Source organism: Nycticebus coucang, chromosome 22, assembly GCF_027406575.1.
Source record: "Nycticebus coucang isolate mNycCou1 chromosome 22, mNycCou1.pri, whole genome shotgun sequence".
Classification (NCBI taxonomy): Eukaryota; Metazoa; Chordata; class Mammalia; order Primates; family Lorisidae; genus Nycticebus; species Nycticebus coucang.
The window spans coordinates 42577097-42594655 of NC_069801.1; the positions used below are offsets into that span (position 1 = coordinate 42577097).

The 17559-nt window shown below is 41.0% G+C and overlaps 1 protein-coding gene across 1 annotated transcript in view; it reads right to left on the minus strand.

The window, feature by feature from the left end:
* The window catches only part of PIK3R3 (phosphoinositide-3-kinase regulatory subunit 3), an 85381-nt gene extending 68543 nt beyond the window's left edge, over nucleotides 1–16838 (minus strand). Inside the window, exon 1 of the mRNA XM_053575239.1 lies at nucleotides 15762–16838. Coding sequence (XP_053431214.1) covers nucleotides 15762–15867 — 106 coding nt within the window. The 5' untranslated portion in view covers nucleotides 15868–16838. The remainder of the gene's footprint in view (nucleotides 1–15761) is intronic.
* Between the last annotated feature and the right edge of the window lie 721 nt (nucleotides 16839–17559).

Below are 17559 nucleotides of genomic sequence, written 5' to 3' on the forward strand. Positions count from 1 at the left end.
AGCAAAACTAATCTCTGAATGAAAACAGTGCAAGAGCCAATCACAATATAGAATTTGGATTGTATATTAATTTTGAGACATAACACTATGCAGTTTCCAGCAGGTAGTTTTTTTTTTTTTCTTTTTTTGCAGTTTTGGCCAGGGCTGGGTTTGAACCCACCACCTCTGGCATATGGGACTAGCGCCCTACTCCTTTGAGCCACAAGCACCGGCCCCAGCAGGTAGTTTTAATTGAGCTTCTTGGCCCAGCATAAATGAAGTATGATTTTATCTTTACAGACATATATGACATTTTCTTTTTTTTTTTGGCCAGGGCTGGGTTTGAACCCGCCACCTCCGGCATATGGGACCGGCGCCGCCCATATGACATTTTCTTAAAATTATACTGCTAATTTTTTCCTTTGAAAATGATTTTCTAGGCTCTGCACCCATAGCACTGAGTTTAGCCCGGGCCAGCTAAACAACAATAACTGCAACAAAAAAATATCCAGGCATTGTGGTATGTGCCTATAGTCCCAGCTACTTGGGAGGCTGAGGCAAGAGAATCACTTAAGACCAAGAGTTTCCCAATTAAAAACATTCAGTGGGGAAAAGATTCCCTACAAATAGTGCTGGGTGAACTGGCTGGCAACCTGTAGAAGACTGAAACTGGACCCACACCTTTCACCATTAACTAAAATAGACTCTCACTGCATTAAAGATTTAAACTTAAGACATGAAACTATGAAAATACTAGAAGAGAGTGCAGGGAAAACCCTTGAAGAAATCAGTCTGGGTGAGTATTTTATGAGGCGGACCCCCCCCCCCTCCAGGCAATTGAAGCAGCTTCAAAAATACACTACTGGGACCTGATCAAACTAAAAAGCTTCTGCACAGCCAAGAACACAGTAAGTAAAGCAAGCACACAGCCCTCAGAATGGGACAAGATATTTGCAGCTTATGTCTCCGACCAAGGTTTAATAACCAGAATCCACAGAGAATTCAAACATATAAGCAAGATAAGAACAAGTGATCCCATTGCAGGCTGGGCAAGGGACTTGAAGAGAAACTTCTCTGAAGAAGACAGGCGCACGGCCTACAGACATACGAAAAAATGCTCATCATCCTTAATCCTCAGAGAAATGCAAATTAAAACTACTTTGAGATATCATCTAACTCCAATAAGATTAGCCCATATCACAAACTCCCAAGACCAGAGATGTTGGTGTGGATGTGGAGAAAAGGGAACACTTCTACACTGCTGGTAGGAATGCAAATTAATATGTTCCTTTTGGAAAGATGTTTGGAGAACACTTAGAGATCTAAAAATAGATCTGCCATTCAATCCTATAATTCCTCTACTAGGTATATACCCAGAAGACCAAAAATAACATTATAACAAAGATATTTGTACCAGAATGTTTATTGCAGTCCAATTCATAATTGCTAAGTCATGGAAAAAGCCCTAGTGCCCATGGATCCACGAGTGGATTAATAAATTGTAGTATATGTATACCATGGAATATTATGCAGCTGTAAAGAAAGATGGAGACTTTACCTCTTTCATGTTTACATGGATGGGGCTGGAACATATTCTTCTTAGTAAAGTATCTCAGGAATGGAAGAAAAAGTATTCAATGTACTCAGACCTACTATGAAACTAATTTATGGCTTTCATATGAAAGCTATAACCCAGTTATAACCTAAGAATATGGGGAAGGAGGAGAGGGAGGGGAGGGAGGGTGATTGGTGGGATTACACCTGCAGTGCATCTTACAAGGGTACATGTGAAACTTAGTAAATGTAGAATATAAATGTCTTAACACAATAACTAAGAAAATGCCAGGAAGGCTATGTTAACCAGCGTGATGAAAATGTGTCAAACAGTCTATAAAACCAGTGTATGGTGCCCCATGATCGCATTAATGTACACAGCTATGATTTAATAAAAAAAAAAAGAAAAAGACCAAGAGTTTGAGGTTGCTGTGAGCAGTGACGCCACAGCACTCTACGGAGGGTGACAAAGCGAGACTGTCTCAAAAAAAAAAAAAATATTTACACATAAATATTCAAGAGAAGCATTTTTCAAAATACTCAAGAAGTAGAAACAATCCAAATATCCATTAACTGATGAATGGATAAACAAATGTGGTATACCACAAAATGGAATATATTCTTTAGCCAGAAAAAGGAATGAAATGCTGATATATACTACAACTGAATGAACCTTGAACATTATGCTAAGTGAAAGAAACCAAACACAAAAAGCCATATACCATACCATTCCATTTATATAGTGTTCAGAAGAGGCAAAGCCATAAAAACAGAAGTATAATAGATTAATGGTCACCCTGAGCGGGGGAAGAAGAATGGGAAGTAACTTTTAATGGCTACATGATTTCTTTTGGGGTGATGAAAATGTTCTGGAATTAGATAGGGGTGACAACTATGTGAATTTATTAAAAAACTACTGATTTTCCACTTACGAGGAAAACTAATTTCAATTCAAACTGCGGGGAGGGGTAATCAGGAAGGGATGTGAGGGTGGATGCTCCCACTGAATGGGCAAGGTGTGGGGGTGTTGGTACGCCTTTTGAGTGTGGGACATACACAAGAGGTACTCTACCTAACAAAATCAAATATTTTCACCTGGTTGTTTATACCCTTACATTAATCTGAAATTAATTAATACTGCTTATTTTTGTTTATTTGTTTTTTGAGACAGAACTTTGTCCTGTCACCAGAACTAGAGAGCAGAGGCACAACACGAGTTCACTGCAACCTCAAACTCCTAGATTCAAGCAATCCTCCTGCCTTAGCCTCTCAAGTAGATAGCACTACAGGCATGTACCATTACACTCAGCTAATTTTTTTATTTTTATTTTTTGGTACAGATGGGGGTCTTATTAGGCTACTCAGGCTGGTCTTGAACTCTTGAACTCAAGCAGTCCTCCCACTTCACCCTCCTAAAAGTGCTAGGATCATAGGCATGAGCCACCATGTCTGACCTCAATTGTACACTTTCAAAAGGAGAATACATGGCATTTGAATTATATCTCAATAAAAAAAGTAGCCAAACAAAAATACTTCCAAAACTCTGCTTAATTTAGAAGAGAATTTTAGCAGACTTTAAGACTTAATAAAATATAAAAATATACACAAAGACCAATCACATGGAGAATAATGATTCAATTCAGAATTTACTTTCAACCTAGTACAACAATTTTATTTATGACAGAAAAACTCTCTGGTTCTGATCCTGTCTAGCTGCTCCTTTTTAGGGTCCTTGGAATTTAAGGTTGGTTTTTCCTCAGGCTTTCCTTCCTCTACCATTACTTTTTACCCCTCCCAATTCCCTTATTATTTTTCCCCAAGGGTTCCAACTCCTAACATAATTTATATCTTTACAAACTTTATATATAGGAGGAATCATTCTTTAGCATTTCACTTTGCATTATATTTTAAAGATTTTACTGGGCGGAGCCTGTGGCTCAGTGAGTAGGGCGCCGGCCCCATATACCAAGGGTGGTGGGTTCAAACCCAGCCCCGGCCAAACTGCAACAAAAAAATAGCCGGGCGTTGTGGTGGGCGCCTGTAGTCCCAGCTACTCGGAAGGCTGAGGCAAGAGAATCACCTAAGCCCAGGAGTTGGAGGTTGCTATGAGCTGTGTGACACCACAGCACTCTACCGAGGGCAATAAAGTAAGACTGTCTCTACAAAAAAGAAAAAAAAGTATTAGCAAATTATCTTAGGCTTTTTATGTAGACAGTATTCATCTCAGAATAACCCATAAAATGAGTATGAGAATGTTTCTTCATTGTCTAGATTCAGGAAGAGTTTATCTAAAGTTACGATTATCCATAAATGTTAGGTAGAAATCATTTGTAAAACTCTATGGATCTGATTAAGATGGCTACTATACAAAGACAGAAAGGAAGAAAAGAAGGAAGGAAGGAAGGAAGAGAGGGGAAGGGAGGGAAAGGGAGGAAAGGAGAAGAGAAGGGAAGGGAAGGACAAGTGTTGGCAAGGAAGAAGGTATTGAAACCTTTCAGCACTGGTGTGAGACTGTAAAATGGTACAACTGCTACAGAAAACAGTATGAAGCTTCCTCAAAAAATTAAAAAAGGAAATGCCACATCGTCCAGCAATGTCACTTCTGGACATATATCCAAAAGAACTGAAGCAGAGGGCGGCGCCTGTGGCTCAAGGAGTAGGGCGCTGGTCCCATATGCCGGAGGTGGTGGGTTCAAACCCAGCCCCGGCCAAAATCCACAAAAAAAAAAAAAAAAAAAAAAAAAAAAGAACTGAAGCAGAGGGCGGCACCTGTGGCTCAAGGAGTAGGGCGCCAGTCCCATATGCCGGAGGTGGTGGGTTCAAACCCAGACTTGGCCAAAAACCAAAAAAAAAAAAAAAAAAAAAGAACTGAAGCAAAATCTCAAAGAGATCAGTCCCATGTTCACAGCATCACTATTCACAATAGGTAAGAGGTAGAAGCCACCCAAATGTCTATCAACAGATCAATCCATAAATAAAACATGGCATATACATACAATGGAATATTATTCAGCCTTAACAAGGAAGGAAATTCGGTCATATGCTATTAACATGGTTGAACCTTGAAAACATACATTAAGTGAAATAAGCCAATCAAAAACAGAGAAATATTGTATGATTCCACTTATGTGAGGCATCTAAAGTAGTCATATCACAGAAACAGAAAGTAAACAGTGGTTACTAGGGATTGGAGGGGAAAGGAAAAGATGGGTGATTGTTTAATGGGTATAGTTTCAGATTTGCTAGACGAAGTTCTAGAGATCTGTTTCACAACTATATAAATATACTTAACACCAATGAACTATACATTTAAAAATGGTTAACATGGTATATTTCATGTGTGGGTTTTTTTTTTAAACAGTCTTACTATGTCGCCCTCAGTAGAGTGCCCGTGGCGTCACAGCTCACAGCAACCTCAAACTCTTGGGCTCAGGCAAATCTCTTGCCTCAGCCTCCCAAGTAGCTGGGACTACAGGCACCCACCACAAAGCCTGGCTATTTTTTTTATTATTATTGTAGTTGTCATTGTTGTTTAGCAGGCTTGGGCCAGGCTCGAACCCGCCAGCCCTGATGTATATGGCTGGCACCATAACCGCTGAGCTACGGACTCTGAGTCTTCTTTTTCTTTTTTTTTTTGAGACAGAGCCTCACTATATTGCACTGAGTAGAGTGCTGTAGCATCATAGCTCACAGCAACCTCAAACTCCTGGGATTAAGTGATTCTCCTGTCTCGGCCTCCCAAGTAGCTGGCACTACAGGTGCCCGCCATTTTTTGGTTGTAGTTGTCATTGTTTGGCAGGCCAGGCTGGGTTCGAACTCACCAGCTCCAGTATGTGGCCAGCACCCTAGCCACTGAGCTACATGTGCCAAGCCTTTATTTTCTGTGTTTTTTGAGACAGAATCTCACTCTATTGCCCTAAGTAGAGTCCTGTGGTGTCAAAGCTCACAACAACTTCAAACTCTTGGGGCTTGAACAATCCTCCTGCCTCAGCCTCCCAAGTAGCTGGGACTACAGGCATGCACCACAACACCAGGCTAGTTTTTCTATTTCTAGTAGAGACGGGGTCTCACTCTTGTTCAAGTTGGTCTTGAACTCCTGAGCTCAAATAATCTGCTCCCTTTGGCCTCCCAGGGTGCTAGGATTACATCATGAGCCACCATGCCCAACCTAAATTCCTTAATTATTGAAAGCATGTGGAGAAATATGTGCACAAGCTAAGAAATTAGAAAATAAAGACTAAGTCAGTCTGGAAATGACATGTTATATAACTGGCAATAATAACATTCAGAATGCAACCACTTTTTATCACCTCCACAGCCTTTACCCTTGCCTAAGCCATCATCATCCCTCAACTTGATTGTTGCATAATCCCCTAACCAGTTTTTCTAATTCCACCTTTCTCTCTTTCTACCAGTAGCCAGAATGATTCTTTCAAGCCAGGAATTCTGGTATATCACACTGTTCAGTGCACTTTGACGGTTTCTCATCTTACTCAAATTCTAAAAACCACGGTTCCTAGAATGATGGCTTATAATGCCCCACATAGTGGAAAAGCCCCACCATCCATTGTATTCATTACTTGTCATCATTTTTTTTTTTTTTTTTTTGGAGACAGAGTCTCATTTTCTCCCTTGGTGGAGTGCCATGACGTCATAGCTCACAGCAACTTCAAACTCTTGGGCTCAAGCAATTTTCTTGCCTCAGCCTCCCAAGCAGCTGGGACCACAGGTGCCTGCCACAACACCTGGTGATTTTTAGAGATGGGGAGTTCGCTCTTACTCGGGCTGGTCTCGAACCTGTGAGTTCAAGCAATCCACCCGCCTCAGCCTCCCAAAGTGCTAGGATTATAGGTGTGCGCCACCACATCTAGCCTACTTGTCATCATTTGTTACTACTTCCCCCTCATTCTATTCCAGTCTCACTGGCCTCCTAGGCGATCCCTGAATATATCACAAAGATGCTCTTGTCTCAAGGTAAATCCTCTGATAGTCTCTTTACCTGCCTCTAATAGTAGCCTTTTTTTTTTTTTTTTGAGATGAGGTCTCTGTCACCCAAGGTAGAGTATAGTGGCACAATCACACCTTACTACACCTTCAAACTCCTGGCCTTGAGCATTCCTCCTGCCTCAGCCTCTTCAACAGCTAGGACTGCAGGCATGTGTCACCATGTCCAGCTTATATCCTAACTTTCAAGGCTAACATTCAAATCATAAATAATTCCACAGGTCCCAAGTTTGCTTAATTTACTAAACACTAGAATTTGAAATTTATACTTCTACAAAATGGTCTCTCGCTCATTTATTTGCCATATTAATATACTCTACTCCAACACCTATATTCCTCAAATGAGGACACTGTCAACCAGAAAAGTTAGCTTCCACATCTTAAGTAAGCAAATGACAAGACAGGAAAAGGAAAAGGCCTATCATATTTAACTCATCATATTATGTTACCCTGTAAATTATAGTTTTAGAAAATGAAAACAACCCCAACAATAAAAAAAAAAAAAGAAAATGAAAACAAGTTTCCCACATCTAGATTTTAATTTGTAAATTGAAAAAAATTAGCCTGCTGGCTCAATACCCATAGCTCAGTGAGGAGGGTGCTGGCCATATACACTGAAGCTGGCGGGTTTGAGACTGGCCCAGGCCTGCTAAAACAACAAAATAATAGCCGGCCATTGTGGTGGGCGCCTGTATTCCCAGCTACTTGAGAGGCTAAGGCAAGAGAATCACTTGAGCCAAGAGTTTAAGGTTGCTGTGAGCTGTGACATCACAGCACCCTACCAAGGGTGACACAGTGAGACTCTGCCTGAAAAAAAAAAATAAATAAAACTTTAGAAACAAAATATGGTTTTCCAAATTACTTTATTTTATTTTATTATTATTAATTTTTTAGAGACAGAGTCTCACTCTGTTGCCCTTGGTAGAGTACTGTAGCATCATAGCTCACAGCAATCTCCAGATCTTAGGCTTAGGTGATTTTCTTTTTTTTTTTTTGTTTTGTTTTGTTTTGTTTTTTGTAGAGACAGAGTCTCACTTTATGGCCCTCTGTAGAGTGCCGTAGCCTCACACAGCTCACAGCAACCTCCAACTCCTGGGCTTAAGCGATTCTCTTGCCTCAGCCTCCCGAGGCTTAGGCGATTTTCTTGTTTCTTTGGCCAGGGGTTGGGTTCGAACCTGCCACCCTTGGTATATAGGGCCGGCTCCCTACTCATTGAGCCACAGGCACCACCCCACAAATTTCTTTGGCCAGGGGTTGGGTTCGAACCTGCCACCCTTGGTATATAGGGCCGGCTCCCTACTCATTGAGCCACAGGCACCACCCCACAAATTACTTTCTAGAGCAGCCAAAAACACTGCCTGCCTAGCATCAATTCTCTCCTTGTTCCCTACCAGAATCCCTCCACAATACAACCCCCTACCTCAGGGAAGCCAATTATCATTCCAGATTCAGGGACATGATTAATCTAAGGTAATCACCAGTGATTTGATCAGAAACTAGAATATGACCCAACTCTGGCCATAAAGATATGAAAGAAATCTGTGGGAGGTTTTTTGGAGAAAGTTTACTCTTTTCTGAAAATGAAAACACAGAAGATACTCTTCTTCTTTTAAAGGTGTATATAGATTTGATACCCAGAATCCATGCAACCATTTTGCTACTACCCTGAGGATGAAGCCAATCCCAGGGATAGCAGAACTGAACAATTTGTAGTTAAGCAAAATATAGATTTTTATAACAAAATTAAGTATTTTATTTTTTTCTTTTCTTCTTTTTTTTTTTTTGAGACAGAGTCGTTGCCCTCAGTAGAGTGCTGTAGTGTCACAGCTCACAGCAACCTCAAAATCCTGGGCTTAAGCGATTCTCTTGCCTCAGCCTCCAGAGTAGTTGGGACCACAGGCACCCACCACAACGCCCAGCTATTTTTAGAGACGAAGTCTTCGCTCTGGCTTAGGCTGGTCTCGAACTTGTGGCAATCCACCCATTTCAGCCTTCCAGAATGTTAAGATTACAGGAGTAGGGTGGCGCCTGTGGCTCAGTGAGTAGGGCGCCGGCCCCATATACTGAGGGTGGCGGGTTCAAACCCGGCCTCAGCCAAACTGCAACCAAAAAATAGCCGGGAGTTGTGGTGGGCGCCTGTAGTCCCAGCTGCTGGGGAGGCTGAGGCAAGAGAATCGTGTAAGCCCAAAAGCTTGGAGGTTGCTGTAAGCTGTGTAACATCATGGCACTCTACCGAGGGTGGTAAAGTGAGACTCTGTCTCTACAAAAAAAAAAAAAAAAAAGATTACAGGAGTAAGCCAGCATGCCCAGCCCTCATTATTTTCTTCATTAGAATAAATTCTCTTCACAAGTTTAAAGGTCACATGCTAATAATTAACATCAACATTTTAACCTTAAGTCACAAAATGAAGCTCATTGGATCATAGGCCTAAGATTTAACAAAATACTTGTGTACTGGATGTTTAGTGAAAAAAACACTGAAAAGAAATATGGCAGTATGACCTCCAGAAGCTTATCTTCTTGAAGAAATAAATTATATTCATGAAATAATTAAGTACTATAATATAACACATAATTCCATGTCAAAATAACAAACCATAGCTCTAGATATAAAGGTGTGCAGTGCTAGAATTTTTTGGAGAAAAGTTTTAAGAAGGAAAGAAGACTCACACAGAATCCTGATTTAAAGACAGGAGTAAAGGCCAGGCACGGTGGGCCCATGCCTGTAATCCTAGCACTCTGGGAAGCCGAGGTGGTGGATTGCCTGAGCATAGGAGTTTGAGACCAGCCTGAGCAAAAGTGAGATCCCATCTCTACTAAAAACAGAAAAAAACTAGCCAGGTGTTGTGGCAGGCGCCTGTAGTCCCAGCTACTTGGGAAGCTGATGCAAGAACTTGAGGTTAGTGCCATTCAACCCTAGGGCAACTGAGTGCGATCCTGTCTATAAATAAATGCATAAATAAATAAATAAAATAAAGGAATGGGGGCCAGGGCAACTGACTGAGATCCTGTCAATAAATAAATAAATAAGGGCGTGGGGGCCAGGTGGCTCAAGGGAGGCCAAGACAGGAGGATCACTTGAGCTCAGGAGTTCCAGAATGACCAGTTAGGAGGTAATGGTTAAAAGCCTGGGCTTAAGAGTGAGGCAAACAAACCTGCTCTGCTACCTGCTAGCTGTGAGCTATTAATAAGTTACTAAACCTAGCTATGTCTCAGTTTCCTGTCTGTAAAATAGGATAATAAAAGTATATTTTATAAGTCTGTCATGCAGCTAAAAGAATATATATAAAAGGATTTATAGGCTGAGCACCCATAGCATAGTGGTTATGACTCCGGCCACATATGCCAAGGCTTGAATCCTGTCCGGGCCAGCTAAACAACAATGACAACTGCAACAAAAAAATAGCTGGGCATTGTGGCGGGCACCTGTAGTTTCAGCTACTTGGGAGGCTGAGGCAAGAGAATGGCTTAAGCCCAAGAGTTTGAGGTTGCTGTGAGCTGTGACACCACAGCACTCTACGGAGGGCAGCATAGTGACTCTGTCTCAAAAAAAAAGCAAAGATTTTTGACTCCAAGAATACCCAAAGACATAGACTTGGGATAATTATATGTTATCAATAATAATCTCTAAAACATAATTATTGGGCATATATTACATGTCAAACACTATACTATATATTAATATAGTACAGCTAATCTCCACAACTCTGCAAGATAGATATGTTTGATCTCACAAAAGATATTACAAATCTCAGATACGTTAAGTACTAGCCACATAACCCTGGGCAGAGAAAAAGCAGAGCAAACTTTAGAACCTGTATCATCTATTTCCAAACCCAGGTTCTTTTTACTACACTAAGGCTGCCTCCCCCATTAATGCCGCCTTCATATCACACAAACATACCTATAATTCTTTTTCTACCTTCCTTGTTAAATATGGCAACCATAAATATGTCCTATCTTTTCTATATTCTAACAAAAATATAAAGGTATTTAGAATAAGAACAATGATGAAAATAAATTTTGAAAGTAATGTGAAATGGGAGAATCACCATTCTTCTAATGAAACATAGTCGGAGAAACTATAAACTATGATATACTAAATGAAAGCAATGACTAATCTTTTTCATAAGATATGAAATAAATATTGGCATGGCTTTTACATCATTTGATTGTTTAACACTTGTCTGATATTACAAAGTAATTAAAAAGTGACACCTAGACCATAAAAGAAATACCTGACCACAAATAGGAGAAGCATTTATACATAAAATGAACCCGGTAAATGTTCAGGATTAAAAAGAAAAAGTCAACCACAGAAGTAGGATGCCCAACCTGCTTAAACTAAAAACTGTATAGTGGCAGATGCCCTATTTTTCCAGTGTGGGTCTCAGCAAATATTTTCCCCAACCACAGGGCAAACGTACCAGTTTTCCAACAAAATGTTTCTTAATCTAAATTTTACTAGGTTGAAAATACCAAGTATGCCAGGGTAAGTAAGTTTCCTTGAAACAACCTTTTGATCTGGTTTTAAAGTCAGAAGATATTTTATCAGATTGACCACCAAACTGTAGCCTAACCTCTAGACTAAAAGTCCTCAAAATGTAGTCCAGAGTTCCCAAGACTCTTTTCAGAGTTTCCAAGAGGTCTAAATTATTTTCATAGTATTAATAAGACATAATTTACCTCTTTCATTCTTATTCTCTCACAATTGTACGGTGGAGTTTTCCAGAGGCTATGATCTGTGGTATCTCAACAGACTGAATGTAGGAGCAGATATGGTAATTTAGATGTCTTCTATGAAGCCAGACATCAAAGATATTTGCAAAAACATAAAACAATGTTACTCTTCTTGCTAATTTTTCTTGTTTCTTAGAAAATACAGTTATTTCTCATTTAAAAAGTTATGTTATCACATTTCATTATTTTAAATTAATTAAACATTTTAAAATTTTCTCAGTCTTAGTCTCATAGTAATTATCAATAGATAGAACCACTTAAACAGAAGCTCTTTGGGGTCCTTAGTAATTTTTAAGAGTCTAAAAGGAGTATTAAGACCAAAAAAATTGAGAACCACTTTTCTAGACCTTCATATATTCACATTTAGCCAAACGATTAAAATTTTCAATTTTCTAACTATTCACTGAGAAGATATGGCTGCCCTAAACATAATTTCAAAAGTTTGTCTTGGGTGGCACCCGTAGTTCAGTGGGTAGGGTGCCAGTCACATACACTGAGGCTGGCCGGTTCAAACCCAGCGGGGCCTGCTAAAACGACGACAACTGCAACAAAAAAAAAGTAGCTGGGCGTTGTGGCAGGCACCTGTAGTCCCAGCTACTTGGCAGGCTAAGGCAAGAGAATCACTTACACCCAAGAGTTTGAGGTTGCTGCGAGCTGGGATGCCACAGCACTCTACTGAGGTCAACAAAGTGAGACTCCGTCTCAAAAAAAAAAAAAAAAAAAGAAGAAGAATAAATACAGGCTGGGCACAGTGGCTCACACCTATAATCCTAACACTCTGGAAAGGCAAGGCAGGTGAATTGCTCGAGTTCAGGAGTTCCAGACCAGCCTAACCTACAGCCAGTCCCCATTTCCACTAAAAATAGAAAAACTAGCCAGGTGTTATGGCAGGCACCTGTAGTCCTAGCTACTCGGGAGGCTGAGATAAGACGACTGCAAAAGCCCAAGAGTTTGAGGTTGCTGTAAACTATGATGACATGGCATTCTACCCAAGATGACAGAGTAAGACTCTGTCTCAAAAAAAAAAAAAAAGATGAAATACACATAAAAAATACTGGTACCAGCCCAGCACAGTGGCTCACGCCTGTAATCCTAGCACTCTGGAAGGCCAAGGTGGGTGGATTGCCTGAGCTCAAGGGTTTGAGACCAGCCCGAGCAAGAGCAAGACCCCTTCTCTAAAAGAAAAAATAGCTGGGTGTTATGGCGGATGCCTGTATCACAGCTACTCGGGCAGCTGAGGCAAGAGAGTCACTTGAACCCAAGAGTTTGAGGTTGCTGTGAGCTATGACACCATGACACTCTACCGAGGGCGACAAAATGAGACTGTCTCCAAAAAAAAAAAAAAAAAAAAATATATATATATATATGTATATATAGGCACCATTACAGTTAAGGGCCCTAAGTCAACAATTGTCTAATTCAAAAGTTATTTAACCCTAAGTTATTTAACCCTAGGCTATTCCAAGAGCCAAGGAATGAGGTAACCTTGGACCTTAAGTAGAAGAGCACCTAAAGGCTAGAAAAAAAAGATTTTCCTTAGTTATTTATTAATTAAATACATATTGATTAAATCATCTACTATTCTCAAGACTCTGAGCAACCTAAGAAGCTCATAACCAGGTGGGAAGACAATTCCACAGGGGAAAGTATATGTAAATAAGTGCAGTAGCTACTCTAGATAGAATAAAAGAAATTCCACCTAAGAAATGCTAGAAGAGGGAGGGAAAAGGAAGGAGGAATAACTTCTAACAGAAAGGATCAGGAAACATATATCCTGGCAAAGAAGGCATCTGACCTGGGTCCTAAATTATGTGTAAGATTTCAACATGTGACCAAGAGGAGTGAAAGGCATCCAGGAAGATGAAAAAGTATACATTCAAGGAACAGCAAATACAAAATAGCTTCCACAGAATTTATGATGAACTCCAGGAGAAGAATGAACTGGAAAACTAGGTTAGAAGCAAAAATAGAAGGACATATACGACAGGGTAAACAATCTGGTGTTTTTATTATTAGGCAAAGCCAAGCTACTGGAAGGTCTTTAAAGCCATTAGAAGGTAAATCACCAGATAATACTTTAACATTACTGTGGATTGAACAGAGTAGAAACAGGTGAAAACAATGTGCTATCTATCACACAAGTACAAACAAGAATAATAGGAGTTAAAAACTTGATCTGGGGTAAGAGCTAGGGAAAAAAGACAGATACAAACCATGCTGCAACCACTTCACTAAAAATGTCGTTTTTTTTTTTACCCCTCCTGGCCAGTGAATATAGTTTTAAATCTTCCAAAAATTTACTTTATAACACAAAACAAGGATGGCATTCACATTTCTGTGCAAAACCATTCACTTCACAGGCAATGTTTTAGCATACTTAAGTGTGCTTCCCTTTAAAAAAGCTTTGGGGGATAACCATATTCCACATTAATGCTAAAAAATAGGTAAAAAAGAACAGCATATGTATACTTTCCATATTCTCCATAAAATCTCAGTATGCACAATTTCATCAAGGATGAATATTTTAAACTCAAAAGTTTATTTTCCTAGAAAAGAAGTTTGGATCAGAAATTTCTATACAACATTATAAAACTCACATCTCCATGTAATCATAATAGTCAACTCTTCTTAAAATTATTTTTGGGCAACTTGACTCAACTTGGCCAATATTTTTCTACTAGGCCAATATTCTTCAACATAAGTGACTGCTTCATTTTCTCCCCTCCTCCCTATTCACCTCCCACCCAACAAATTCCCTTTGTATGTTTGCAAGGCAAGAGACTATATAATACAATATCATTCTAAGGCAGTTTGAATATATAATTCTTGTAATAACAGGAATCTAGAATTGTTAACCTTAAACAAGAAAGATACCAGTGATATACTAAATTTCCTTTCGTATGAGTGACAAATACATCTAATGGAAGTGATGCTTTACCATTAGGGGGAAACAAAGGGGTAGACACACAATAGATGGGTCACAATCTTACAAACTTTAGGAAGCACTGAAAAGCTGCATCTAGATTGCAGTTACAATTATAAAAGCAAATAAAGAAGGCTCTAAAATGAAGGAAGAGAAAAAAATTGTAAGTGATCATTAAGAGTGAAAAAGATTTTATTCAGTGTTAGTTTTTAATACAGCATCATTTAACACTATGACTAATTGAAAAAGAAACAAAGAGGGTAATTCACTGTTTGCAAGAACACAGAAAACAATTTCTACATACCTTCAATAAGACAGTTCTACTTCATTACACTTGCATAGACTCAAATCCTTTCAAACATTTCCAAAAACACATATAGTCTTATAGTGAGGTTCCCCCTTGACACACAATTTATTCTGTAGGCTTAGGTTACACCGTTATTTTTAAAAGATATAAAGAATTCATTCTCATCAGAAACAAGGAGTCACAAAGGCCTTCTACTGACTGAAAATCATTACATAAAGCACAGTCTGTAATTGCGAAGGAGGGCTGAAAAATCTGACAGCTAATAATCATAAAATAGAATAGACTTTAAAGAAACACCAAATTTTCCATTTTTCCCTTCCACTTCCTTTCCTACCAGACACACAAAATGTCTGTAATGGCCTCAAACAAAGCTCTAAAATAAAAATAAGAGTACTGTATATGTATACTTTATGTGTATAGGATCCTATCACATATATGTACATATCTATCGCATATTCACAGAAGAGGAAGATTCTTTTTTTACCCTAAGAATTGAAGTTATATTAAACCCTACCCCACAAATTAAGTTAAATCATCATAAATTAAAGAGTAAAACAACACTGCACATAGATCTCTCTGAGCAAGTATGTTCTATTAGGAAAAATCTCAGACTAAAAACGCCCAATCCCTAAAAATCACTAACCAGCATTTGGTTTCTATAAGAGAAAAGAAAGTCTTAAAATGAATAATCACGTAGGTATCTTGAGTTTCAGAAGTTAACCAAGGTAAAACACAACGAACCGAATTAGACAAATGTATGAAATGACAAGCTTTAACGAATTCCTCAAAGCGAAAGACTGCCTTCAAGAGCAGGATATAAAACATCCCTTGCAGGTAAAAGGCTGTGATCGAAAAAGGAAAAAAAAAAAAATCTCACTACTGCACTTGTCTACTCTAAAAAAAAAAAAGAAAGAAAAGAAAAGGGGGAAAAAGTGGAGGACACAAGAAAAACCTGAACGACATGCAAAGTTAAAAAAAAAAAAGAAGAAATTTTAAAAAACCACACCAAAATATCGGGTCTCTCCTTCCACCCCCACTCCAACCCCTACCCCACCTTCGCAGGACAATAGCATCAGGGTCCTAACTACAAACTTTAAACGTATAAACCAGAAAGCAGTTTTACTGCAGCTCTACTGCAAATCTGCCCCTGAACCTGAATCTAGCGCACCCAGGAATACTTCTACCCTGAAAACATCACCAAGGTCTTGGTAAGCACAACTAAGAGACATCACAAGATTTTTCTCTCCCAAGTACCTGGAGGATCCATTTCAATATAAAATATCAGTTCTGTCGAATAGGGCATCATCACCTCCCTCCAGTCTGCGTCATCGCGGTCCATACTCCACACTGTATTGTACATCGTGCTGTCAGGGGCAGGTCGTCAGGAAATATATAGAAAGCATATATTTATCTGGTATTTAAAATCTAAATATATAGATCTGTAAAAGTTCCATACGGAAATGTACTTCGGGGTTTCTCCAACAGCCGGTGCAAGTCCAGCCAACTACCAGGACGAGGACAGGGTCCTCCCCTTCTCTCCTCCTACTGCACCCAGCAAAACGCCCCCCGAACTTTCAACCTAAGGGTTGTTCTTAGAGAGGTACAGAGAGGCTTGGGGGGCGGATGGCAGAGCTGTTAAAAGCTGTACCCAAAAATCCTTTCTACACAGTCGCTCTCCAAAGAGAAAAGCTCCCGCCGCCTCCAAATCTTTCCCCGGAAGCCACTTTTGTGTCCTTCGGAGGAGAGAGAATGAAGAGGGGGTGGGAAAAAAAAAAAAACACGTTGGAATAAAGCTGGGGAAGTGACAAAGACAGGCATAAAAAGGGGGTTAGGGATTGCGTTCAAGTTTCGGGGTCCCACTGGTCGGCAGAGAGCGATCCCCGCAGGGGCCGGGACTCGGGCTCCGTTCCCGTCGGGCTCGGAAGCGAAGCTGCAGCAGCCTCGGGACTGGGGCCCGTCAGAGAGTCCAGTCAGCTCTGCTCCGCCGTGCGCTCCCGCCGGGGTGTAAAGCAACCCAGCGGGTACCGGCTCCCTTCACGCTCTGCCCTGACTCCAGCCACTAGAGTTTCATCTTAACCGCACGGAGGGGACACCCTCCCCCGCCCCCACGCTTCACCACCCCTGCTGAGGTGAAACCAAACCGCGCCGGAAAGGGGTGACAGCTAGCATCACCACTGCCCCTTCCACTCTCTCCCGCCTTGTCGTGTTGGGATTCCGTCAGGGGCTTGAGAAAATATTTACGAAGCCGCCCTCCATTCCGCTTTCAACTCTGCCCACCACTCTCTAGGCTTTGGAGCCGTAATCAGCCACCCTCTCTCTCCCCCAGCCTCAATCAGAATGGTACGGTCCGGGCGCTGGCTGCACTCCAGGAGTCAGAGCCGGGAGCACGCGAGCCAGGCGGTGAGGGATTGAGGAGAGGGAAGAGAGGCAAGGTGGGCGGTGATTGGCTGATCCCGGTTGCCGGAGCCGGGAACCGGCGTCTTTTGTCTGCCTTGCTCCGGAGAAGGAGCGGGAGACGGCTGCGCGCCCCGAGCGGGCCAATCAGGTGATAGCCGGTGCCGGCCGGTGAGGCAGTGATTGGTTAGAGCCCAGTTACTAAGTGGGACAAAGGCAGAAGGCGAAAGAAAAGAGGAGGAGGGAAAAGAAAGAAGCGCAAACGTCGGTTACTGACAGGCTCTGGCTCAAGCTGCCCAGAGACAGGCGGGGCTCCCGCTGAGGCTCAGTCCGCTCGGACAAGTGAGGAGCGGGGGAGGACGGCTGGCTTGAGACGCCTCTGCCCGGAGACTAGGGGACGGGAACGGACATAGATGGACGCGTACTGTCACTTGGTAGAGCTCACACTCTTCTAGTTCTTAGGAGGTCTTCTGACATAGTCCCTCCCCACCCCTCGTGATAAGTTGTCACATAAGCAAAGGTCCCCAAACCCACTTGCAAGACCGTTACCTCACAGCGAGAGGATGTACCCACGCGCCCCCTACAACCTTCCTGGCTGCTACTTGAGCCAGTCCCTGTTTCGCCCCTTGGGCAATTAGGCATTTCTTAGGGAGGCATT